The sequence below is a fragment of the Macrotis lagotis genome, chromosome 1 (genome assembly GCF_037893015.1).
Source record: "Macrotis lagotis isolate mMagLag1 chromosome 1, bilby.v1.9.chrom.fasta, whole genome shotgun sequence".
Taxonomy (NCBI): domain Eukaryota; kingdom Metazoa; phylum Chordata; class Mammalia; order Peramelemorphia; family Peramelidae; genus Macrotis; species Macrotis lagotis.
Genome location: NC_133658.1, coordinates 52,554,392 through 52,580,040, shown reverse-complemented (window position 1 = coordinate 52,580,040; position 25,649 = coordinate 52,554,392). Strand labels below are relative to the sequence as shown.

At 44.1% G+C, this 25,649-nt stretch overlaps 1 protein-coding gene across 2 annotated transcripts in view; it reads right to left on the bottom strand.

The window, feature by feature from the left end:
• Window positions 1-25,649, bottom strand: part of PIEZO1 (piezo type mechanosensitive ion channel component 1 (Er blood group)) — a 179,981-nt gene that overhangs the window by 66,827 nt on the left and 87,505 nt on the right. For both annotated transcript variants that reach the window (XM_074201216.1, XM_074201207.1), the window contains exons 3-5: window positions 12,998-13,120; window positions 8,310-8,352; window positions 7,784-7,937 (exon numbers count right to left, since the gene is read on the bottom strand). In XM_074201216.1, coding sequence (XP_074057317.1) covers window positions 7,784-7,937; window positions 8,310-8,352; window positions 12,998-13,120 — 320 coding nt within the window. The remainder of the gene's footprint in view (window positions 1-7,783; window positions 7,938-8,309; window positions 8,353-12,997; window positions 13,121-25,649) is intronic.

Here is a 25,649-nt window from a genome sequence, read left to right as displayed (position 1 = left end):
GGTGTTTGGAAAATGGACTTGCTTGCTCCAAGCTCGCCCACAGGCTGGGGCCAAGGCCAGCTTCAGCTCCCTCTTCTAATGGGCCCATCTGACAAGTGGCAAAGTTTCCATCAGAGAACTTGGGATGCTAATGTTGCCTCACGTCTGTTGAGCTCTGATCAGCTCATGCTGTTCTTGGGTTTAGGGGTGTGTGTGTGTGTGTGTGTGTGTGTGTGTGTGTCTACATGTGTGTATAAATATGAATATACATGCATGACTATAGAAGAGGGGGTGACAGACCCCTGGTTTTGTTTCTGGGTGGGGTTGTCTCTGGATGCCCAAGAGTGTGTGCTGGGGGTTGGATTCAATGGTCTTCAAAGTCCTTTTCCCACTCCAAGGTTCTCAGATTCTAAGTACCACTCTCTTATCTCAGTCTGGACTTTTGATACTTCTTATGTTTTTAAGACAAGAAATGATAAGCAGGATGGTTTCAGACAAACCTGGGAAGACTTACATGAATAGATGCAAAGTGAAGTAAGCAGAACCAGGAATACATTGTACACAATGACAGCAACACCATGAGATGGATAATTCAATGACTTGGCTATTACTAGCAATACAATAATCCAAGACAATTCCAAAAGACTCATGATGAAAAATACTATCCATCTCCAGAGAAAGAACTGATGGAGTCTGAATGCAGATTGAAGCATACTAGGTTTTTTAAAACTTTCTAATTATTCTTGATTTTTTTGTGGAGAGGGTTATGTTTTTTTTTTTACAACATGGCTAATATGGGACTATGGTTTTACATGACTGCCCACATATAATATATATCAAATTGCTTGCTTTCTCCAGAAGGGGGGAAGGGGAAGGATGTTGGAGAGAATTTGGAAGTCAAATTTTAAAAAACAAATGTTAAAAATTATTTTACATGTAATTGGGAAAAATAACATTTAATTTTTAAATTAAGGGTCATAGATTTAAAGCTTAGGATTCCCTGAGTCCAGCCTCCTTAAGTCTAAGTGACTTGTCCATGGTAATACAGCTGTCTGAGTCAGGATTCAAACTCAGGTCCCTTCTTTATCTTATTTCATGTCAACTTCAGCACACTACTATATTCAGGACCCTGTACTCAATTCAGGGATATGATATGACCTCAAGGCATTTACAGTCTAATGATGGGGGCCAGGAAGACAGACATAAGCATCTGTAAATGATAATAAGAAGGGGAATGTGACAAGCAGAGGATATAAGAACAGATTAAGTGATTGAGTAATTGAAGAAATAAAGGCTTGTTTATGGCTTCAGGGACAAGATTCATGGAAGGCTTCAGCTTTGAGGGGAAGGATTTCAATTTGGGATTGAGGGATAGAAGGAAGAAGGTCAGAACAAATAAAAGTATGGGGACAGACATATCTCCTATTCCTGTAAGGTAAGCAAGAGTCATGTAATTATTCTCATTGAGGAAATTGAAGACTAGTGGGTTAAAGTCACTTGGCCAAGGTCATTCAGCTAGTTAGCTGAAAGGGCTGGTCCTGAAATATGGGTTTCCTGACTCCCAGTTCAGTATTTTAACCATCATACTAAGAACCTGGAAAATATCAAACTCCCTTTGCTAACTCACACCTCAAGACTCATCCCCTGCCCTTTCCTGGGGAAAAACCATCCCTAAACAGTAAGATCTATATAAAGTGCTTTTCTAGGCTTTCACTGTCTCTCGAAAGAATTCTTATAAGAAAATCCACTACTTCAACCAGACTGCCATCTTCCCGGCTCTCCCTGATTCTCCAGTCTTTCCCAAGGAGGAATTTTCTGAAACTTCTTGGTTGGACTGAAGTTCTGGGAGCCAGAGAGGTTGCAGAGGCGGCGAGGAGGTAGAAGGGGAGCTGCCTTCCCCTCAGCTCCCCAGGGCTGGCCTTTAGCCAATGACCTCCAGCCCCCTGCATGATGTGTGAAATATGTCAGCGCCTTCTTGGTATGTCCCAGCCTGCTCCAGGAAACCCCAGCTCAGCTAATGAGCAAAACAGAGGTCTGGAGTCTTGGCAAGGAGAGGACCTCCTACCCACCCACCCCAGGCTAAGAGTGCAAGGAGAAGGCAAGGGGACCCTGAGCATCTTGTGTAAAGTGGAGTGCAATAAATGTTGAACCGAGAGGAGCTACGGTTGGAAGGCCGGAGCCTCGGCTAAGAGAGAGTGGGGAGGGAAATCTGGCAGAGTGGGTAAATAGAGGCTTAGAAAGGTCATTTGGCAGGCTTCGTCGTCCGGGGCAGGAATCAGCCCAATTTGGTTTTAGAACAAGCTCTGGGGGGTCCAGGCCTGGTTAGTAGCAAGCTTGTATCCATGTTAGTGAGGAGGCAGGAAAAAATATTGTTCCAAGATATTGTAGCATCCTTAGGGAATCAGTCTGGGTCTGGCTGCTGTTCTGGGATAGACTGGAGGGCACCAGAGGAGGAGACCAGAAACTGGAAAGGCAAATGGCCCTGGGAACGTAATACACAAGGATGGGCTGAAGTAATGCAGGAAGCCTAGCCTGAGAAGAGAGCTGCCTTCCTAACAATTTGAGTTGGACCCAAATTTTCTAGGGTATGTCCATCCGTCACTGTTCTAGTCTGGAGATCATGGTTGCCCTCTCATAGAAGCTTCCAAAAAAAAAGTTTTAGAACTGAAGCAACCTTAGAGGTATTCAAGTCCAGCCCTTCCATTTACAAATTGGGAAAGTGAGGCCCCAGAAGGATTAGATTGAGGTCATGGAAAATGCCAGAGGTCTTCCTGACTCCAAACCCAGCGCTCTCATCACTGTACAACACTGTCTATTAAAAGAATGACCACTTGGTGGGGCTGTGGTCCTGGAATTCTCCTTCACCTATGACCTGGATGATACTTAAGCTGATATTTGATATTCGATAAACCTATCAAACTCAGATTCACTCTAGGAATGAAGGAGGACACTTTCCTTTTGTATATATTTCCTCTGGGACTGAGTCCCAAACTAAAGCAGAAAAAAAATGGACCTTACACTTCCATGGGTTCTCCTAGGAATAGTATCTCCCACCATCTTCATGGCCGAGAACAAAACCCCAGACAGTGAGAAGAGATGGGTGCCCCCATGGTGGGAGCCAGGTAGGACCCTACAGGATTCTGGCTTCTCAGTGACCTGGTTGGGAGCTAGAAGACAGAATCTCTCCTTCTATACACCCCTGACCCAAGATCTCCCCTATTTCCTCATTCTTTTAGCACAGCATCCCCTCACTAAAATCTAGTCCAAATGCTGGAGATCAGTCCAAGACCTCCCCTGATGTCAAGGTCTTCTTCAAGAAAGAAGGAAAAACATCATCATCATCATCATCATCATCATCATCATCATCATCATCATCATCATTTTTTAAGTGAAGATAAACACCACCCCCCAGCTGTCATCAAAATGAATGTCAAATGTACTTTCCTCAACCTCTAATTCTCAGAGAGTCTTTAAAGCTCAACTAGCCATCCTTTCAAGTTCAAGAGCTGTCTGGGATTCTCCTCCACCTTGATTAACATCTTCATTCCCCTCTGACCTCAGATAGGATCCTAGGATTTAGGGCTGGAGGGGATCCTAGGCCAACCCCCTTTGCTTAAGGAGAAGTGAGAATCACAGGTATAGAGTAGGGGTAGGGAACCGGTTTTATGTCAATGGCCATTTGGATAGTGTAACATCATTCGCAGGCTATATTTGGTTAATTAATTAATTAATTAATTCACCCCTAAAAAATCTGGATTTATTGAATTTCAAGTGCCTGCCTGTGCCCACTAGCTGGTGGTGCCCTGCTCCTGGTATAGAGCTTGAAAGAGTTCATTTTACGGAAAGAAAACTGAGACCCAGAGAACTCAATGACTTGCCCAATGTCACACAGGTAGTATCAGAGGCTAAATTCAAACTTGGGCTTTTTGACTATCTAGCCAGAGTGCCTCCTGTGGCTGCACTGTGCCCCTTCTCATGTATTAATTCATATTAGTTTATTCATGTTTGACATGTCTTTCCCAAAACTACAAATATCACAGGGATAGAGGAATGTGGGCCAGGAGGGGGGCTGGGTAGCCAATGGATAGAGTGGTTGACTTGGAGTCAGAATGATCTGGGTTTGAATTCTACCTCACAACTTACTAGCCATGGGATTGGGCATGTCATGATCTCTGGGCCTCATCTGTAAAATGAAAATAATAATAGCATCTAACCCTACATGATTATTTGGGAATCAAAGGAGTTAAACACTTTGTGAACCTTAAAATGCTATGTAAATACTGCTTTTGTTTAGTTATATCAATTATATAATATATATAGAATGATTAATTATAAAATTATTTAATCTTCAGTATGATATTCTATTTCATGGGGGAGAGGGGGGTCAAGTTTAATTGAACGATACTGCCTACACAACTTTGATGAGTCTGCAGCGCTACCTAGATAATTGGTATTAATATCCTGGCTGGTGGGAGATGTGTGGTTCACGGCTGGGAGAAGCCATAAGATGTAGAACCAAGTAGAAACTGAGACCATGCCATCTACCGTCTCCTTTTTGAGATGAGGAAACTGAGGCTTCCCAAAAATAACTTGCCCAAGATCAGCAGAATTTGAACCCTGATTCTCTCATTCTTTCCCCTTCTCCCCCCATTGCATTCAGATAATGGGGAGCTAGTAGAACAAATGGATTCTAGGAGATCGCAAACATGGAACAGACTTTGTACCATTTAAAGGATTGTGTAAATGTGACTTCTTCTCCTGGCTCCCAGGAGGGTCTGGGTTTTCCACTGGCTCCAAAGCTTTGGACACAGATAGTTCTTTCACACCCAAATGGGGTGGATGAGGAGTTGACCAATCCCTGCGCAAGCAGGACTTTGGGAAGGGAACACCCTCCAGGGGCATGATTCCTATAGATTTCAGAACTGGGTGGGTCTCCGTGAGGGGCTCTGAATGTTCTCATCTTTTCATCCCTGACCTTCCTTTCCCCTCTAAGTAGGGGCTTTCTGGAGTAAAAGAGGGAAAACCCAAGTCCCTCGAACCCTCTACCTCTCTAGCCCCCATGGTTTCAGCAGCATGGCCCAGACAGCCAGGCTTCCTATAATGTAAGGTCTGTTCCTTGGTATGTTTGTTGCCTATCAAACTGGTAACCAGGAGGAGGTGGAAGAGGAGGAGACCTGCTCTGAGGCCTCTGAGTCATTTTTATGAGGCATGCAGAGGGGGATGGAGGGGTGTGTGTGTGTGTGTGTGTGTGTGTGTGTGTCTGTATGTGTCTGTGTGTGTATGTTGGGGTAGGGGTGGCTAGCCTGGCACACTAGGAAAGACAAGGTAGGTATCAAACTCAAAGGCCTACCCCAGGGGTGGGGAGAGGGCTTGGTGGGGCAGCAGTCTATTCTCTATTCTCTATCTTAGCCAGACCAAATGGCCCCTGGGCTCCTCCTGTGCCCAGACTAGGGTTTCTAGTATCACTCAGAGGGGTCGGGTGGGCAAAATGCAGGTGGTGTTGGCCAATGGGTATAAAAGGGGGAAATAGCACCAGGTTTATGAGGGAAGCTTCCAGGAAAGAGAGCTGGGATGATGTCTGCCCCTTCTTCCCAGCCTAGCCTCTATCCCCTGCTCATCTAGGAAGGGGTCATGTAGACTCATACATGGTAAACATTTGAGTTAGGATTTAAATTCTAGTCTTTCTGGCTAAGCTTATAGTGCCTCATCTCTCTCTCTCTCTCTCTCTCTCTCTCTCTCTCTATATATATATATATATATATATATATATATACACATATATGTATATGTATATGTATATGTATATATATATATATATATTTATATTTATATATATCCAGGTCACTACTGTCCATGAGGCTGGTTGGATTGAATCAAAGCCTTCTTGAGCCAAGTTCAGTTTTACAGACACAACAGCAAGCTGCCTCACAACGTGGCACCCTCCCCACTCAGCCCCCAATGATCAGATAAGGAAACTGAAATTCAGAGCAGTTAATTTGCTCAAGGTCCCCCAGAAGAGGCAGAGCCAGGACACAAAACTCAGGGCCACTGATTCTTAGCCATAATTCTTTTCAGCAATAATTGCTGCAATAATAACAACAGCAATAATTATAATTATGTCTCCTGTTTATAAGACGCTTGCTTTTTGTGCCGGCTTGCTTCATAACGTTTGTGAAAGAAGCAAATTATCATTCTTTCACAAATGAGGAAACTGAGGCTCATGTCTCTGTGAGGAAGCCAGTTTTGGGGGCAGCCTGGGCAATTATAGGACCTGTGGGGGGAAGCTGGTCTTCCTGGTTTGGGCAAGATCTTCTGTCACCTGGATCGAAGAGGGGAGAGGAGGGTCGGGGGAGTAAGAGAATGAAGGACGCCCAACACGCACTGGATTGGGGGGTGGAAGGGGGTTCAGGCTCAGTATATGGCCCTTTTGCTGTTTATTGTTTGTCTATAGAGGATGCAGTCCTGACTCAACCAGCTCCTTGGTGGCTATGTGTCACAACTTTGAATGACTCAGAATTGGAGGAAAAGGGATGAGAGGGAGGGGCAGACCTCAGAGCTAGGAGTTAGGGTGCAGGTTTAGGCCAGGAGATAACAGGAGGAATAGAACCAGGATGGAGGTGGCAGGTAAGGTGCCCACTGACATTCCCCAGACCTTCTCACTGGTGTTTTACTCTTTGCTGACCTAGCCCAGCCAGAATCTACCTCTCAACGGGGCTTGGGCCTGCAGATGTCCAGTCCCCTCCTGGGTGAGAGGCAGCTGCTGATTCCAAGTTCAGGGAGGGAGGCTGGTTGGCCACTGTGGGCCTGTTTGGGGCCAATGGACCGCCATCATGAAGGAGCTGGCTCTTTGCACTGGGAAAGAAATCATGCCAGGGCCACAGGGATGAGTCAGGGCAATGACTGCGTTTTCCTTCATGTGGTTTTTGGGTGGGGCATGGGAGGAAGGTGGAGGCCAGGCCGGGATACTCTCATGAACTGGACCGTGAGACTGTCCATCCCGCCCTGAGCATAGAAGATCAAGGGAACAGTGAAAAGAACAGATGAGGACAATTAGGGGATTAGGGGAGAGATACTTGGAAAAAAGGCTGGGAAGGGAGAGGTTTGGGGTCGTGTTCTAAGCATTGGGTCCTGACTCCTATCCAGCCCAGAAATTCTGGAATGAGAAAATCCCAGGACATATCAGGAGCATGAAAATTCCTACTTTGAAATAGCAATAGACGCTCTCTCTTCTTTCCTCATTCTCCTGACCCTCTGTCTGGAGGCTTTGTGATGTGCTTCTCAGCACTGGGGATGGGTTTACTCAGAACCATGCCCACTCTCTGGTCTGGGCCCCTCTGAGGGATAACAGCTGAGACCCAGTAATTAGACCCCCTAGAAAAAAAGGTCAAGGTTGAGTCCTGGGAGTTCTGACTGTGGTGAGTGCTGCCTTTCAGATTCCAGAACTCAAAATTTTCCAATGGTTCTAGAATCTTGGACTCAAGAATCTAGAAAGCCTATTGCAAGCATGTGCAAGACAGCATCTGGGCTCTTCTAAAGCCATCCCCTGAAAAGATCTAGAACACTCCTTTACTGTATCCCTAGAACTAAAATCAATACCATTTCATCCATTCAAAACAGCATGACCTCTAGAAAATCTAGATTTCTTCAAACTCTGGAACCTTCAACTCAAGCTTTACCCAATCCAGGAAGAGTTCTCAAACCTAAACAAAGCTAAAATATTCTAGACCCTAACCCTCTTAGTCTATAGCTCCCCCTTGCCTTCCCAACAGGCATTCTAGAATCCAAACTAGGAACCCCAATGCACCTGTTCCTGTGGCTGTAGGACCATCGCACGGCGAGCTCGGCGAGCCTTCTTCACAAGGCGGTTATAGAGGCCCAAGCAGATGGAGGAGACCACGAGGATGCCCAGGTCTGGGGCTACCAAACGAAGGGTGTTGGGGATGTCATCCAGGTTCAGCCTGTAAGGGTTTGAAATATGTTCAGCTGAGAAACACCAAGTGTCCCAGCCAGATCTAAGAAGGGGGTTCAGGATCAGGATAGGGCTCTCCCCCTGGGCAATGATCAGGAAAGGAGTTGAGCCCAAGCACTGTGAAGCAATCACAGCATCAATGTCCCACTGTGCCTAATACCCAGCCCCTCCACAGGGTCCCCAGATGTCAGTGTGGATCAGAACCAAAGCTGGAAAAGGTCAAGGAAGGCTCCTAGAGGAGCCAGCCATTTGAACTAAGATTTCAAGGATGGGTAGAGTTGTGAGTGGGAGCATCATGCCATAAGGCATCAGTAAGGAGAGATTTCCCTGGGAACAGGACAGGCATGGAGGATCCTCTTACCTGGTGACCCCCACATGAAAGGCCAGAACCTCCCAGGAACTGCCTACAAGAGAATAGAGAGGCCAAAGTTATTTGGAGGAGCTCTTTCCTTACCCCCAGTAGGGACACCAGACATCCAGTTTACCCTTTCATTGTACTCGGTAAGGGAAAGGTCATGGGTTCCCAGATCGATCCAAAGGTCCCAACCTTTACCAGAGGTAAAGACAGAGTCCACATGCTTCAGAGGACCGGAGGATCTAGTATTTAGAGCTGGAAGGGACTCTCAGCTGAGGCTCAGCAAGCTGATGAGATTTTTCCCAAGGTCATGTATATTTTGATACCCTTCCTTCTTTAAGTCCTCTCTTTGACTCTGGAGTTAGTTCTGTTCACCTGGGTCACACATAGCAGAATCCGGATTGGAATGTACAAACCCAACAGTCTTTCCCACTATATCATGGTGCTTAGTTCTTCCCTTGACATTCCCAGAAGGATTAGGGTAAGGGAATCCAAAGGGTTGAGAAGAGGGCAGACATTGGAACACGGGGAAAAGAGAGCTGAGTGGGTATTACCCGAATACCATTCACCCCTTTGTTGGGAGAATCCAATCCAGTTTCACTTTGACTAGTGTAATGTTCTGATTATACATGTATAACCTACATCAGATTGTTTGTTGCCATGGGGAGGTAGAAGGGAAGGGAGGGTGGAAGAAAAATGTGGAATTCACAAGTTTGCAAAAGGAGGAATGTTGAAAACTATCTTTGCATGTAATTGGGGAAAAATAAAAGAAAATAAATTTTAAAAGAAAGAAAAGCGAAATGTTCAATAAGTATAATAACATTCTTATATGAATTAAACCAAGCCATCATTTCTAGGAATATGTGGAATTGAGACTGGACGAGTTTCAAGGGAACTCTAAGTCAGAATGGTGGGTGCCAGAGAGCAGGTCTAGGAAGGGCTACCAAAGGGTACATGAAGTTTCACAGAAGGTAAAGGGGAGGGGGTTCATTTCTGGGCCTAGGTGGACAATTTTGATTCCATGAAGGCAAGAGCCACAGTTATCTTTTGTGGAACTCAGTCCCCTCCTCTGTAAAAATTGAATGGGAAGAAAGTTGGGCTAGATAATCTCTAGAGTTCTTTCCAATACTATCAATCTGCATTCTAAGGTCCCTCCTGGCTCTGAAATCCTATTTTCTAATGTCTCTCCCACACCTGCCATTTTGTGTTCTGTGGTCCCTACCAGCTCTGACCGTCCCATGTTCTAATGTCTCTCCCACACCTACCAGTTTGTATCCTCTGGTCCTTCCGAGCCCTGACACCTCATGTTTTAATGTCTCTCCCATATCTGACATTCTGTGTTCTAAGGTCTCTGCTCTAAAGGTCCCTGGATTTTCCACATTCCAAAAAAGAACTATGGAGTCTGAATGTAGATCAAAGCACACTGTTTTCATTTCCTGTGGTTTTTCCCTTTTGTTTTTGATTCTTCTTTCACAGAATGATTGATGGACAAATATGTTTAACATGATTGTACCTATATGAAATTGCTTGCTGTCTTAGGAAGAGGGAAGGGAAGGGAAAGAGAAAAATTAGGAACTCGAAATTTTACAAAAATAAATATAGAAAACTATCTTTTCATATAATTGGAAAAATACTATTAAGTGTAAAATTTATTTTAAAAGCCTCTTTTTATACAGGATTTAGATATAAAAGACAATAAAATAAGCAAACTAAGAGATCAAGGATTTCGTTTACCTGTCAGATCTATGGAAAGGGAAGCCATTTATGAAGGAAGAGATGGAGAACATCATTAAAAACAAACTATCTAATTTTGATTACATTAAATTAAAAAGCTTTTGCACAGACAAAACTATTGTAACCAAGATCAAAGGAAATGTAGTCAATTGGAAAACAATTTTTACAACTAGTATTTCTGACAAAGGACTCATTTCTAAAATATATAGAGAACTGAGTCAAATTTGTAAGAGAACTAATCATTCCCCAATTGATAAATGGTCAAAGGATATGCAGAAGCAATTTGCAGATGAGGAAATCAAAGTGATCCATAGTCATATGAAAAATTGCTCTAAATCATTACTTATTAGAGAAATGTAAATTAAAGCATCTCTGAGGTACCACCTCACACCTCTCAGACTGGCCAATGTGACCAGAAAGGACAATGATCAATGCTGGAAGGGATGTGGGAAATCTGGGACACTAATGCATTGTTGGTGAAGCTGTGAACTCATCCAACCTTTCTGGAGAGCAATTTGGAACTATGCCCAAAGGACAATAAAAATGTGCATCCCCTTTGATTCAGCAATACCACTATTGGGTCCATACCCTAAAGAAATCATGGAAAAAGGATAAAAACATCACTTGAACAAAAATATTCATAGCAGCTCTGTTTGTGGTGGCCAAGAATTGGAAATTGAGTGAATGTCCTTCAGTTGGGGAATGGCTTAACAAACTGTGGTGTATGTATGTCATGGAACACTACTGTTCTATTAGGAACCAGGAGGGATGGGAATTCAAGGAAGCTTGGAGGAATTTGCATGAACTGATGCTGAGTGAGATGAGCAGAACCAGAAGAACATTGTACACACTGACAGCAACATGGGGGTGATGATCAAACTTGATGGACTCGCTCGTTCCATCAGTGCAACAATCAGGGACAATTTGGGCTTTCTGCAATGGAGAATATCATCTGTATCCAGAGAAACAACTGTGGAGTTTGACCAAAGACCAAGGGCTATTACTTTAATTTTAAAAAACACACACACCATTATCTTATTATGTAATCTTGCTATCTCTTATATTTTATTTTTTTTTTCTTCTTAAGGATATAATTTCTCTCTCAGCACATTCAATTTAGATCAATGTATAGCATGGAGACAATGTAAAGACTAACAGACTAGACTGCCTTCTGTGGGGGGGTGGGAGGAGGAAACCAAGATTGGGGGGAAATTGTAAAATTAAAAAATAAGTTAATTAATCAAAGTAAAAAAAATCAGTAAATTTTAGAAGCTAAAATTTTGTTTTATTAAAAAGGCAAAAAAAAATATAAAAAAAATAAAAAGCCTCTTTTTGCCCTGCCAATAAGTTCTAAGGTCTTTCTCAGGTCTGACATTCTATGTTCTAAGGTTCCTTCTGGTTCTCTTAGTCTTCATTCTAAGATCTCCCTTAGCACTGACATTTTATATTCTAAGCTTTCCTCTTTTCTTTTCTTTTCTTTTCTTTTTTTGCCTTTTTGGTCTTTGTAAGGCAATGGAGTTAAGTGACTTGCCCAAGGTCACACAGCTAGGTAATTTTAAGTGTCGCAGGGCAGATTTGTACTCAGATCCTGGGCTGGTGCTCTATCCACTGTACCACCTAGTTGCTCCCTCTAGGCTTTCTTCTAATTCTGTCCTAGAACTGTCATTTTATGCTCAAAGTTTTCTTCTAATTCTGACATACATGTTCTAAAGTCCATCCTAGCCCTGTATTCTGTGTTCTAATATCCCTTTGTTCTCTTATCTTCTAAGATTTCTCTTAGATCTTATCTTCTAAGTTCTCACATTCTGGGTTCTAAAGCCCCTTAGCTCTCTCCTTGCCCTCCCATTATATAGTCGGAAGGCCCTCCCTGCTGTCACATTCTGTGAGATACTACAGTAGCCAACTGGGTCCTTGGGGGCTGAATCAATGCCTCCAAAAGGGGGGTGGACGCCAGGCGAGGGAACCTGGAAAGGTCAGAGGTTTATAACAGAACTCCCTTTGGGGTTGGGCGATTATTTCTCCCCCACCCTCTCAAGTCCTGTAATCCTGCATGAGCAGACCCCACCAGGGTCCTCTCATGACATAGGAATGGGCAGAGCTGGGTTATTATTGGGAATATTTATTGCTCAGCACATATGGAGTGGCCATAAATCGTTGCCTGGCTTTCCATGAGGGGTCCATATTAGGCTAAAGTCTATACAGGGATGGGGGGTGGGGAGGGAGGGCCAGGGAACCCCAGTGAGATGCAGGAGCAGCTGGGATCCTTCCTTGCCTCTGTGAGTCTCCTGGCTTGGGGGAGGCTCGGCGGGATAAGTGCTGAGGCTAGAGAAAGGGGACAGAGATTAAGGAGAAAGGGGAAGGGAGGAAGGAGAGCTGGGGCCAGGGCTTGAGACTTCACAGACTCAAAAGACCTCTCCGTGGAGACTACCTCCAAGCAGCCTCTGAGAAGGCAGGAATGATTACCTCAGTGGCCAGGAGCTGCAGGTGGGGAGGCAGGTCATCTCTGCCCAATACGGGCAGGTTGGATTTGGAGTTCATTCAATCTGACCCTTCTCTTCTGCCTCCCCTTTCCCAACCCTTTCCCACCCCAACCTTGTCCAAGAGAATTCCAGAGGAGCAACAGACCAAATCCTGGCTCCTGCAGGCCCAGCTCCCACTAAGAACCATTGGCAAAAGCCAAGCATTAGCTAGGATCCTCTGACCTAGCCCTGGTCTGGTGCTGATAGAATTGGGGGTAAAGACTGAACCCCTGTCACCTGGTTCACTGCATCCCTGAAGCATCCTGATATCTCCCACCGCCCCATTCCCAGGATCCCACTGGCTCTAACCCCAACTATCCGGAGTATTTCTGTAGCGTGAGGAGGACGTCCCCTAGTGACCAGATTTGGGAGGGGGGTATCCCTCCTCTGATCTACCCAAATGCTTCCCTCCCCGCCTCTCCCAAGATCTGAACTACTCACAGTTGGTTCCCAGCATTTCATCCAGGCCAGGCACTGTGTAGAGACAGATCTGAAAGGCAACATGAGCAATGAGGAAGAGGATGCTGGTACACAGGAGGGCTCGCAGGAGGTGACCTGTAGAACCTAGAAGACAGGAATGGAAGAGAGACATGATATCAAGGCCAGACTGCACATCGGAGGGAGCAGGATAGGGTTGTATGACCAGACAAGGTTTGCAAAAAACAATAAAACATTCTGAGGGTTTTAGTGGACTACAATCAATATACATCAGAACACTGACAAAGTTGGGTTTGCCCAAAGGGAGAATTTCCAAAAGAGAAGGCTTGTCATCTGAGAATCAATTAAAGGAGCTGGGGATGGTTAACTTGGAGAAAATATATTTTTTTATTTTTGGCAAGGGAAAGAGGGAGACATGATTTCTGTCATTTAGATATTTAAAGGATTGTCACGTGGGGAAAAAAGGATTCAATCTGTTCTTGGCCCCACAAGACCAAACTAAGAGTGATGGGTGGAAGTTTCAGAGAGGGAGATTTTGGCCGACTCCAAGGACCACAATCACAACCCGCCAAAAGTAAATGGGGTTCTTGGCTAGGGAGTGAGCTCTCCCCTTACTTGAAGTCTTCAAGCAGAGGCTGAGAAAAGTAGCAGCCCAGTACAGAGGCCAGAAAACTGCCATGAGAAAGAAATCATGCCTCAGACACTTACCAGTTGGGTGACCCTGGGCAAATCATTTAACCTCTCTACGCCTCAGTTTCCTCATTTATAAGTAAAAGAGATTGGACTTGATGGCCTTCCAGGGACAAATGTATGAAACTGTGACACACAGCCATGTGGTCCTCTCAGGGTGGCTTCATAAAATGCTTGCTGAATAAATGAATGAGTCCTAGAATCTGTCCTTCATTTCCTGGCCATGTGACCTTGGACAATCGATCTCTCTGGGTCTCAGCCGTCATACTGACTTATATATGACGGCCTTTGGAAGCAGGCAGGACAAATATTATCACCATTTCACTGGTGAGGAAATTGAGGCAATCAAGGTTAAATGACTTGCCCAGGGTCACATAGCCAGTAAGGGTTTGAGATCACATTTGAATCCAGGTCCTCCTGACTCCAGGACTGGGGCTCTATCCACTGCACCACCAAGCTACCTTAGAGAAAGAGAGAGACGTGACCTTATTTAAGGTAAATTTTAAAGTGAAAAATTCCAATCCAGTTTTCTTACTCATAAGGACGGTATGTTCTATTCTGTCTCCACTGCCCTTCAGGGTCTATTGAGTCATAGGGTCACTGAATCAGAGACTTGCACCTGGAAAGGGCCTTCAGGGTACCTCTCAAGGGCCCTTAAGTCTTCCACTTACAGATGAGGAAACTGAGGCAGAGGCTATGACTTAGTTTTGATTTGTCCAGAGTCACACAGACATCTATCCTCCCTTTTGTAGTCCCCTGAGATAGAAGAATCCAAAGTTGGGTTGAGAAATATCAGCCAGGACTGGCTAGTTTGAGCTGTTATCTCTGCAGAGCAGCAGAGGGTGCTGTAGCACGTGGAGAAAACAATCTGAGTCTACTTCTAAGAATCTGTTAGGTGGGGGACTCCGGAGGGACTTCATGAATGCCCTGGACCCCTCCTTCCTATTGAGTCCTTCCAATAATTTCAACCATCCTCCAACATCTCCCCCACACATTCCCCAGAAGGGCCAGTGACGGGCCATGATGGATGGAATCCTAGACTTGGGATCAGACTAGAGTTGAAACATTCCTCCAACAAATCTTGGGCAAGTCACCTCCCCAACCAGGTCACTTCAAACCTCAACTTCCTCAGAAAAATGAGAGGATTGGACTCCAAGGCCCCTTCTTAGCTCTGAACACAATCCAAACACATGCCATCTCTAGGAAGGCTCAAAGGACCATGGAAAGCTAGAGCCAGAAGGTCCTTCAAGCATCTTCTAGCTTATTTCTCTCTTTTTTACAAAGGTAGAAACTGAGGCCCAGAGAAGGGATATATCTTGCCTAAGGTCTTACTGTAAGAAGTAGAACCCAGACTATAACCCAAATTGCTTGATTCTAAATCTAGTGTTCTTTCTAAGGGTTTAAGTATATTTTTGGATGGCAGACCCATATAGGGTTATTGAGAAAACTAGGGATTGTTTTGGATAAGTCCCTGACCTCTGAGGCTAAGAAGTGGAAAAATAACCAAGCTAAACATCCTCTTGGATGCTTGAAAGGCAGAAGGGTTTGATGGGAAAAGCACTGGATCTGGAGTCAGAAAATCAGCATTTTCTGATCCTGGCCCTACCTTTTCCTTGATGTTTGACTGATAGATAAATCACTTCTCTTTCCTGGCCTCTGTTTCCTCATTTGCAAAAGAAAGGGTTTGGACTCTGGTTTCTAAGGTCCTTTGGATCTTGGACTTCATGATTCCTTCTTCTGGTGCACAAACTTAGGAGGAGGAGGGCAGGAGAACTTTCCACAGGTCTAACCCATCCTTTAAAAAACCTTCATTTGACCTGCCACACCCTGGAATGATGGCCTTGTAGTTTCCTCCTTTACACAGCCAAACTCCTAGAAAGAGTTGTCTACACCCACTATACACTTCACTCTACTCTTTCACATCTCAATCTATCCATCTGGCTTCAGAACCCTTAGTTGTTCTGAATATTCTCTAAAAAGTTACCACTGACTCAGAGAGCAGATTGAAATATCTATATATATCTAAACCTATATCTCTATCTTTGTCTCTATCTATATATGTCTTGGTCTTAGCCAGTGGAGGAATTAGTTTTGTTTATTTTGTTTTTTGTTATTTGTTACCCGGGCTTTGTTTTTTTTTTTTTATTTCTTTTTTAATTGTTTGGCTTCTATTTTTTTAATTGGGAGAAAGAAAAAATAGATTTTTGTTCATTAAAAAAATAGTTGAATTTTTTCAAAATACCATGAGAAAAACAAACAAAAACATTTCCAATAAAACTTGAGAGGGCACTAGATCTGTGTTTAGCACCGATGAGCACTTTTATCAGTGTCTTGGAGAAAGGCAGAGAGAGTATGCATATTCAATTTGCAGCTGACACAAAATTAGGGAAAAGAGCTAATATTAGTTGGATAATATTCAGAACTGAAAAAAAACTTAGTAGTTTAGAGTAGTCGGCTCGATGTAGTAAGATGAAATCTAATCGGATAAATGTAAAGTCTTACACTTGGGCATTAAAAAAATCAAAATCAATCCAGACAGTAATTTGTATGAAAAGGTTGGGGAGAGGGAGGGTTTAGAGAACTGAATATCCAAAATGAATCATAACAGCCCCCCAAACTAATGTGATTTTAAGGTACACTGAGAGACATTGTTGATTGAGACTATAGAGGAAATAACTCTGTTGTATATTGTTCTGGTCAAACCAAGTCTGGTTACCACATTTTTATCAAAGACATTGATAAGCTACAGTGTTTTTGTTGAGGGCAACCAAAAGCTTTGAAACTGCCATTTAACAATTCTTTGAAGGAACTAGGGATGTTTAGATTGGAGAAGAGGAGACCACGGTGATGGGATGGGGGACCACAATATGATAGCTGTCTGCAAATAATTGCAAGGCTATGACATGGAGAAGGGATGTAATTTGTTCTCTCTGATCCCAAAAGGGCAGTCCTAGAACCCATGGCTGAAAGCTGCAGATTCAGCCCTGATATGGCTATATACAGTGGATGGAGTGCTGGGCCTACAATCATTTTCCTGAGTTTAGATGTGGCCTCAGACACTCATTAGCTGCGGGCAAGTCACTTCATCCTATTTGCCTTAGTTTCCTCATCTGGAAAATGAACTGGAGAAAGAAATGGCTTCACTTCAGTATCTTTGCCAAGAAAATTCCACATGGCTCATGAAGAGTTGGGCATGACTGAAATGACTAAAGAAAGCTATGCCTAACAATGAGAGTTGAACAAATGTGGGATGGACTACTATGGGAGGTGGTGGGCTCCCCCTTCAAGCAAAAGCAGGACGTTAGGCATGTTTTAGAGAGTTTGTATTCAAGTATGAGTTTGATTCCACGATTTTTCCATCCCTGAGATTCAGTGTGATTAAATGGTCTTTTCTGGGTCCTCCTCCTCTAATTTCTCTTTCTGATGCAGTTCAATACTTCTTCTTCTTGGATTTTGTCCTGAGGCTTCTTTTTCCCTTTGAAAAATCTCTCCCCTTAGTGATCTCACACATTGATTTCCTGCTCTGTGCAGATGACTTACCAAATCTATAAACCTCGTTTCTTTCTTGAACTCCAATCCCACCCAAATCAGCAACTACCTGCCAGACATCTCCTCTTGGACGTCCCAACATGTCCAAAACTGAACTCATCATCTTTATTTTTTTAACATTTTACTTTTAGTTTACTTTTTTCTTTACATGTAAACAAAAAATTTTAACATTCTTTAAAAAAATTTTTGAGTTTCAAATTCTTCTCCTTCCTCCTCTCCCCTCCTCCTCCTTGAGAAGACAAATAATTTGATACAGATTATACAGTACAGTCTTGCAAAACATTTCCATATTAGCCAAATTGCAAAAGAAAATGTAGACCATAAAAAATCCACCAAGAATAATAAAGTTTTTTTAAAGTATGCTTTGATCAAAGCCAGAGGCCATCAATTCTTTCTCTGAAAATGAATAGCATTTTTCATCATGAGACCTTTGGAATTGTCTTGGATCAATGTATCACTGGGAATAGCTAAGTCATTCACAATTGATCAGAGCACTATATTTCTATTATTGTGTACAATGTTCTCCTGGTTCTGCTCTCTTCACCTTGCACTGTTCATGTAAGTCTTCACCATCTTTCCAATTCAACCTTCCTCTGGCAAGGGTACCATAACTTCCAAGTCATCTTAGATTTTTCATTTTCTTTCCCCACCCCATCCAATAAGTGCAGTTCAGTTTCTCTCTCCACCAACACAGCCCTGACCCTACCTCATGGCCTCATCACCTCTCCCCTCAACTCTTATCGCTTCCTCATTCTTCTCCATTCTTTCCATCTCTCACCTCTCCAGTCATCAGATTCCTTAAGCACAGGTCTGAATATTTTACCTCCCAATTCAAAAAAAGTGGTTTTCCATCACTTCTAGGACAAAATGCAAGCCAGGTTGACTCCAACCTAGTCTTCTTCCACCATATTCTCCTTCACACACCTTACTTTTTCACAACTACATGGTCCCCAGACTCAACATTCCATTTTCTGCCCCTGCACATCTCCTTTAACCATACCCATGCCCTCTCCTCTTCACTTGTGAAACCTCCAAAGGATGAAGTTCTTTCTTTAAGGTTCAGTTAAAGAGTCACATCTTTAATGAAACCTTCCCTGACCCCTGAATTCTGAATTCCTCTCTCTTCTTAAATTAACCTGTATTTAATTATATTATGTTGGATTCCCTCAAAAAGAAATATAAGCTCGGGGGCAGTTAGGTGGAGCAGTAGGTAGAACACCTCCTGGGATCAGGAGGACCTGAGTTCATGTCTAGCCTCAGACACTTAATGATTACTTAGCTGTGTGACTTTAGACAAGTCACTTAACCCCATTGCCTTGCAAAAACAAACAAAGGGAACATAAGCTCCTTAAGGGAAAGGGTAGTCTTTTGGGGGCTTTTGTTTTTGTTTTTACATCTGCATGTCCACTGTATAGCAAAATATCTTGCCCATAGATGCTTAATAAATTGAATTCAGTTGTGATAGCCTGTCCTCACAAAGGGAGGAGACCACTGCCCTGCCCTTCCTAGGCCCTGCCCTCTCAAAACACTGTTCCAAGTATGCCAGCCTGGAAGCCCAGAGGCCCAGGAAAGGCACTCAGGGGACCAAGGGAAGGCTGGCATTCTCAGTGCAAAGCCTCTGGACAAGGCCCTCAGTCTGCTTCTCTTTCAGTCTCTCTCCCTGCCTCCCAAGTGTTGTGTTTGGCACAGAGAGGCCTGGGTTTCTATATATGTGCCACACAAAGACGCGTGCAGTCTCCTACCCACTCCCAGGGGTTTGTAGGCACCAGCCAGGCCCTTCCCACTGGGACAGCTGGAATAATGCCCAACCAACATGTGCCTGGATCCTGGCCCTCTCCTCTTTCTTCCCATTCGTCTCAAAGAGACAGCGCGGGAAGATGCTCCCAGCCCCAAACCACAGGAACCAGCCGGAAAGGTGGTGAGGCCCAAGTCGGCTGGCACCATCTCTGAGTAGTTGAAAGAGGAGTGGTTTAGGAGACTCTCTTAGAAATTTAGGACCTCACTGCCCTGCAGAGGTTGCTTGCCAATCTGTGCCTTAATTTACCTCTCTGCAAAATGGACATGCAAGAAGTCCCAGAGTGAAGGCTCCAACCCAGAGAAGCGATAACTAGATGGGATTGTAGTTTTTATTTTTTTCTGTTTTCAGTTTCAACTCCTCCATTTCCCCTCTTCTCCTCCCAAAGGTCTTCTGGCAGAAGCCATCTCCATCCTCCCAACTATCCACAACTTCTGGACTATTGTTCCCACATCCTAGATGTGAGGTGTGGCAGAAGCTCCTTTAGCATCAGAGAGGGCTCTCTGCAGTCCTCTCAGAGCAGGGAAAAGTGAAGCCCCCCCAGAGGTGACCCACTGAGTCACTTCTACTCCAGCCCACATGAGCACCAAGGAGTGCATGGGAGAACTCAAAATCTGGAATCAGGGGGTCCATCTCATCCAGGTGGCCCAGAAGGAAGCGATGCCTTACCCAAGGTCAAACAGCAAGTTAGCAGCAGAGTCACATTTGAACTTGGGTCTTGGAATTCAAAGCCCAAGACTCTGTTCACTCAGACTTGGGATTCTGGAAGGCAGGAGACTTATCCCTCTGAGATCTCAGCATCGAAGGGACAGTGTTCTTTTAACCATCACATATAGCTTCAAGTCTTTACTTGGACCAACCTTGGCCACCCATTAAATGTCTCCATCGTGGATATTTGTGTTTGTGTCATATCCTCCAACTAGAGGAAAGCTCTATGTGGGCAAGGACTAAGTTTTGCCTCAACTCGTCTGCTTAGACTACTATGTCTTCTAAGGCAGAGAGTACTGATCAAACACAGTACATGCTTAGTAGACATTGAGTTAAACTCAACTCTTTTTTTAAAATTTTGTTTTGTTTTGTTTGCAAGGCAAATGGGGTTAAGTGACTTGCCCAAGGTCACACAGCTAGGTAATTATTAAGTGTCTGAGACTGAATTTGAACTCAAGTCCACCTGAATCCAGGGCAGGTACTCTATCAACTAAACTCAACTCTTAATGAAAAATGTAAACCATGATTTAACTGTAGAGGATGATGATTACTAACACTCTAAGTGATAGCGTGGTGCAGGTTGGGGGAGAGATTGGGTGAGATGAGGGGAATCTGATCCTGGGGATGATGGAAGGATAAGGATGAGCCTTGAAACTCATCTCAAGCACAACCTCCTACAGGAGAGCCTTCCTGATCACCCAACCTGACAGTCTCTCCCCATCAAAAGTACCTTTCTGCATATAAATGTATATACATATTTTTCTCTGTCCCTCCCCCCACCCCCTTCTCCTGATAGACTAAGAATTCCTTGTGGGCTTTTATATGCTGAATGCCTGCCATATGATAGGTGATGGAGTTGAGTTGTTTGAATCCAAGTCTTTGTGACCCTATTTGGGGTTTTCTTGACAAAGATAGTAGAGTTATTTGCCATTTCCTTCTCCAGCCCATTTTACAGCTGCACAGGGTCACACAGCTGTCATTTCCTTCTCCTGTTCATTTTACAGATGAGAGAAACAGGGTACAATGACTTGCCCAGGGTCACACGGTTCTAATCTGAGGTCACATTAGAATTCAGCTCTTCTTGACTCACACAACACTTTTCTGGCCTAGCTAGGACCCGCCTTGCCAGGCTTAGTTTCATGCTAAGAGGATGCATCAGCCTGGGAAATCTGGTACCACATTGTTCATTTCTTTCCCATGTCTGTGTGTGGGTGAGTGGTACCCCGAGTATGTTGGAAGGCCCTTGTAAATGGGTTCTGCTCTCTCCTCCTCTTCCTCTTCCCTAGTCCCCTAGTTCCTGGAAGTAAGGGAGCATGCCCAGGGTGCCCGTGGGTGAGGGCACACAGGTGGCTGGTCCGGAGTCATTGACAAACTGTGAACTGGAGTCCAGCAGGGGCTTGGGGAGTGGGAATGAAGGGACCTCTAAGATCTCTTTCCAGCTCAGGGGGTGGAGGGGGTCAGGAACATCAGGGAGCAGCAGGGTGGAGCTCCTGGAAGGAATGAGGAGCAGTGTGGGAAAGAGAGCGGCCTGGAGGAGGGGTGGCAAAGGCACCCGGAACATTTGGCAGCATGTGCTCCTGGCTGAGGCCTGGGCTTGGAGAAGAAAGAGGCAAACAAGAAGGAGGATCAGCCAGAGGGGGGTGTGTGTCACTGGAGAAGGGGGAAAGGAGAGGGAATGCCTGGGGCTTCCAGGTGGGCAGGCCAGAGATAGAAAGGGGATGAAAGCCTCTTGGAGCTGAAGACAGAATCTGAACACACCCATTTCTTCCTACTTCCTTCTAGGAAATCTTGATATGGTAGAAAAAGGTACAGAGACTCATGAATCAGAAGACTTGGAATTTCTTCTAGGTTCAGCCACTTTGGGAAAGTCAGTCTGGGCCTCAGTTTGCCCATCTGTAAAATGAGGAATGAAGCAGCTTGCCCAAGGCCACACAGCTAGGTAATTCAGTGTCTGAGGCCGGATTTGAACCCAGGTACTCCTGACTCCAGGGCTGGTGCTCTATCCACTGTGCCACCTAGCCACCCCACCCCAGCATTTTTAAAGAAGCCCCTAAGCCCACCAGGGGTGAGGAAGCAGGGACACCATCTCTGTCATTCTCATAGTTAGCTGCCCCTTCTCTCTCTCCTCTCCTTTCTACCTTTTGCCATTCATTTATTCAACAAACATTTATTAAAAACTTCAGAACCAGTTCTATGCTCTGAAGTGACACCAGAGGAGGAATCCTCTGTACAGGGTTGGGTGCTGGAGGTGCAGAGAGAATTATAGAATGGCAGTAGGGTGGGCAGGAACAATGAACCCTACACAAACAAGTGTGATGCTTGTATCAAATCAATTTTCTTAGCCTGGGGTCTCTCCATAAATTTTTTAAAAATATTTTATTTATATATTTTAATTATTTATATTAGTTATATATTTTAAACACATTTTGATAACTATGTTTTAATATTAATTGTTTTGCTTTTTTGATCAGGGGAATCTTATTTTAGGTATTTAATAACATGACTCTGAGAAGGGGTCCAGAGGTTTTTCCAAGGGTCTATGATGCAGAAAAAGTTAAAAACCCTTAGAGAAGTGAAGGGCCTTGATTGAGATGACTCAGTGTAAATGGGAGAAATAGCATTTGAATCCAGATTCTCCGACTCTGAATCTCTAATTTTTCTTTCTCTGTCCTCTTCCTCAAACATATCCAGTGTGACCATCTTTCAGGATATACTGAGGCAGCCTCACAGAGGGAGCTGAAGGGAATGGCCCAAGGGGCCCAAGTGAAGGCCACAGATTCAGAGAGTTATCCCAGAGAGGGAGGCTTGCCTAACTCTTGTGGTGGCTCAGGCAGAGCACCCAGGCAGAGAGGTCACAGGGACTCTAGCTAAAACAGGAAAAACCTGTAAGAAAAAAAACTTGAGAAGAAGCCAAGGCAATAGTTTGCAGAGGTTAGAACTGAGACACATCATTTGCACATCAAAGTTTGAGAATGATAGGAGGGGAAAAAGACCTAGGGAAAGGGAAAGCAAGTGTTGTAGCCTGCTTCAGAGTCAGGGGAACAGGATTGAGAGGAGATAGAGAGAAGGGCTTTCTTTCAAGAAGGACCAGGGTAGGACCCTGAACCTGGGACTCAGGACTGAGGCTCACCAGTGAATGGGTCATGCCATAGTGGAAAGAAGACTAGATTTAGAATGAGAGGACCCAGAGTTCCACTCCCAGTTCTACCATTTGCTCTGTGGGTCCTCGCTCATGTTCATTCATTTCTCTCAGCCTTATTTTCATCATCTGCAAAATGAGGGGGCTGACACTACCCTGGGAGGGCCCTTCCCTCTCTGAATGTGAATGATCGTGAATGGGACAAGCGGCAGTTTGGCATCTGATGAGTTTGGCAATGAGTGACAAGTTTTCTGATCTGTAAGTTTGGCATTGAAAGCTGACCCCCCCCCCCCCCAGACCACCAGATTATCACATTAATCCTACAGATGACCTAGGGCAAATCTCCCAACCTGATTCACTCTGTGTTGGGCCCTATGTGGGAGCCACTAAAGAAGCATGGGAGTTAAGCAGCAGAATTCAGAATGAGGGAGGAGATGGCCAACAAGCCCTTATTATGAGTTTATTCTGTGCAAATGTAAGTAGAAGACAAGAAGCCCCTACATTCAAGAAGCTTACATTCTAATAAGGGAAGACATTAAAAGGAAGATAGAAAAGGGTTGAAGGGGAGAAAGATATGCTGGCTAAGGGCATGGGGAAAGCCTGGAGAGGAATGAGACGTGGGCACCCTTTTTAGATGGAGTCCTGAAAAGCACCATCTGATTAAAGGCAGAGGCTGGAGGGGTGGAGGGTGCTCCCAAGATGTGCATTCTGGGGTTGGATGGAACTTCCAGGATAGTGAGCTTTCCGGGTCTTGGTGCAGTAAGTCCAGGATGCAGCCTTGGAGAGTCACACCATCCTCTGCCCTAGTAAAATCACTTTTGGAATGTTGTGTACTATTCTGGAAGTCATATTTTGTGAAAGACTAAGAGGCTGCCAGGATGTTGAAATGCCCCATGAGGAATGACTGAAACAACTAAGGACCTTCTTCCTGGAGAAAAGTCTTAAGAGGCAAGATGGAAGCTTTCTTAAAGTACTTGAAAAAAGGCCAAGTGGGAGAGGGATTAAGCTGGTCCTTCTTGGCCAGAGGGTGGAACTAGCTGCAGGGAGATGGAAGAACTGTCCTCACAAATAGAACTGGCCCAAAGGAGAAAGGACTGATTGTGGAAGTAACGGGTCACCCATCTCTATCTCTGTAGACTTTCAAAGTGGCCTGGATGATCCTTGTAAATAAAGGGTGGTATGGAGGGGAATCTCAGTCATGAGATGGCCTTGATGGCCTCAGGGGTCCCTTCCAACTTCTGGATCTTGCCATGTGATTCTCCTTCCTTCCTTCGAGAACCAACTCAAGAGCCATCCTTTATGAGGCTGACTCCCCATCCCCCACTCCTGAAAGTGAACTTTCTCACATTTCTCAAAACAAATCACACTTCACCCCATCCCACCTTTGACTTCCATATTCTTTGTGAATCTGTAACCTTCCTATTACATCAGGGGTTCTTAACCTTGGCAATCTGGTGAAACTAGAACCTCTTCTCAGAATAAATGCATAAAATTCATGGATTAAAAAGGAAACTTTTGCCATGTGGCCAAGGGGTAGATGTAGCACCAACAAGTAGCTAAAGAGAAGAAAATTTTCTTCTGGCTGTTAGGAAAACCTTTGAGTTATGCTAGGTGGGAAGCTCCTTTAGAGAACATATCTTTGTATGGAAAAGAACATTGAATACAAAAAGTGCTTAATGAACTTGGTTGCATTGAACTAAGATGTATAGTTCCTTCTTATATGAAGTGAAGAACCCGGAAGATATAGCTGAACTGATGCAGAAGCATCAGAGTGGAACCAGGAGAACAATAGACACTATAACTACAATAATGTGAAAGTAAACAATTTTGAAAGATTGAACCTTAATCAGCACAGTGACTGACTGTGATTTCATAGGAGTGGATGATGAATTTTGCTCACCTGTTGACAAAAGAATGAGGCACTAAATATGCAGAATAAGATGCACATTTTTTTGATGTGACTAATTTGTTATGTTTGACTGTTTATTTGTGCAAAGGTTTTGTATTTTGTATTTCTTCTCTGCTCCCTTCACCCTCCCAAACTCCACCAAGGGGAAATAGGGAATATGGAAGGAGAAATAAAGATTGATAATTGGAAAAAATAGATTTTTTCCCTTCCTCCTTCCAAAAAGAGATGGGTACTTTTACTCTCTGGTAAGTAAGCTGTATACAATATAGTTACAATCCAAAGCACAATTGGAAAGTACCTTCCTTTCCCCCAAAAAGAGGTGGGAGAGGCTACTTCCCAACCAACAGGAAAACCAAAAGTTTCCAGAGGGAACAAAGGAGGGAGCAAAGAACCTGGTTGCTGATTAGAACATCACTTTTTGTATTGAGCTGCCTCAGACACTTACTTGCTGTGTGACTGAGCAAGTCATTAACCGTGTTTGCCTTAGTTTCCTCTTCTGTAAAATAAGTTGAAGAAAGAAATGGCAAACCATTGCAGTAATTCTGCCAAGAAAACTCAAATGGGGTCACAAAGAGTTGGATATGACTAAAATAATTGAACAACAATCAATGATCTGATCATGTCACTTCTCTCCCTATAAATCTTCATTATGTCTCTATTCCCTCTGAAATAAAATACAAAATCCTCAGCCTGGTATTTAAAGCTCTCTACTGTTAGATGCCTATCCACCTTTCTAGTCTTATTTCATATTGTCTCTGTCCAGACACACCAGCCTCCCTGTTCTTTCTCATGTAGAACATTCCATGTGCAACATCCCTTCGTGCTTTTCTTTGCATTCTTTCCTATTCTCTGGCACCTGGTCATT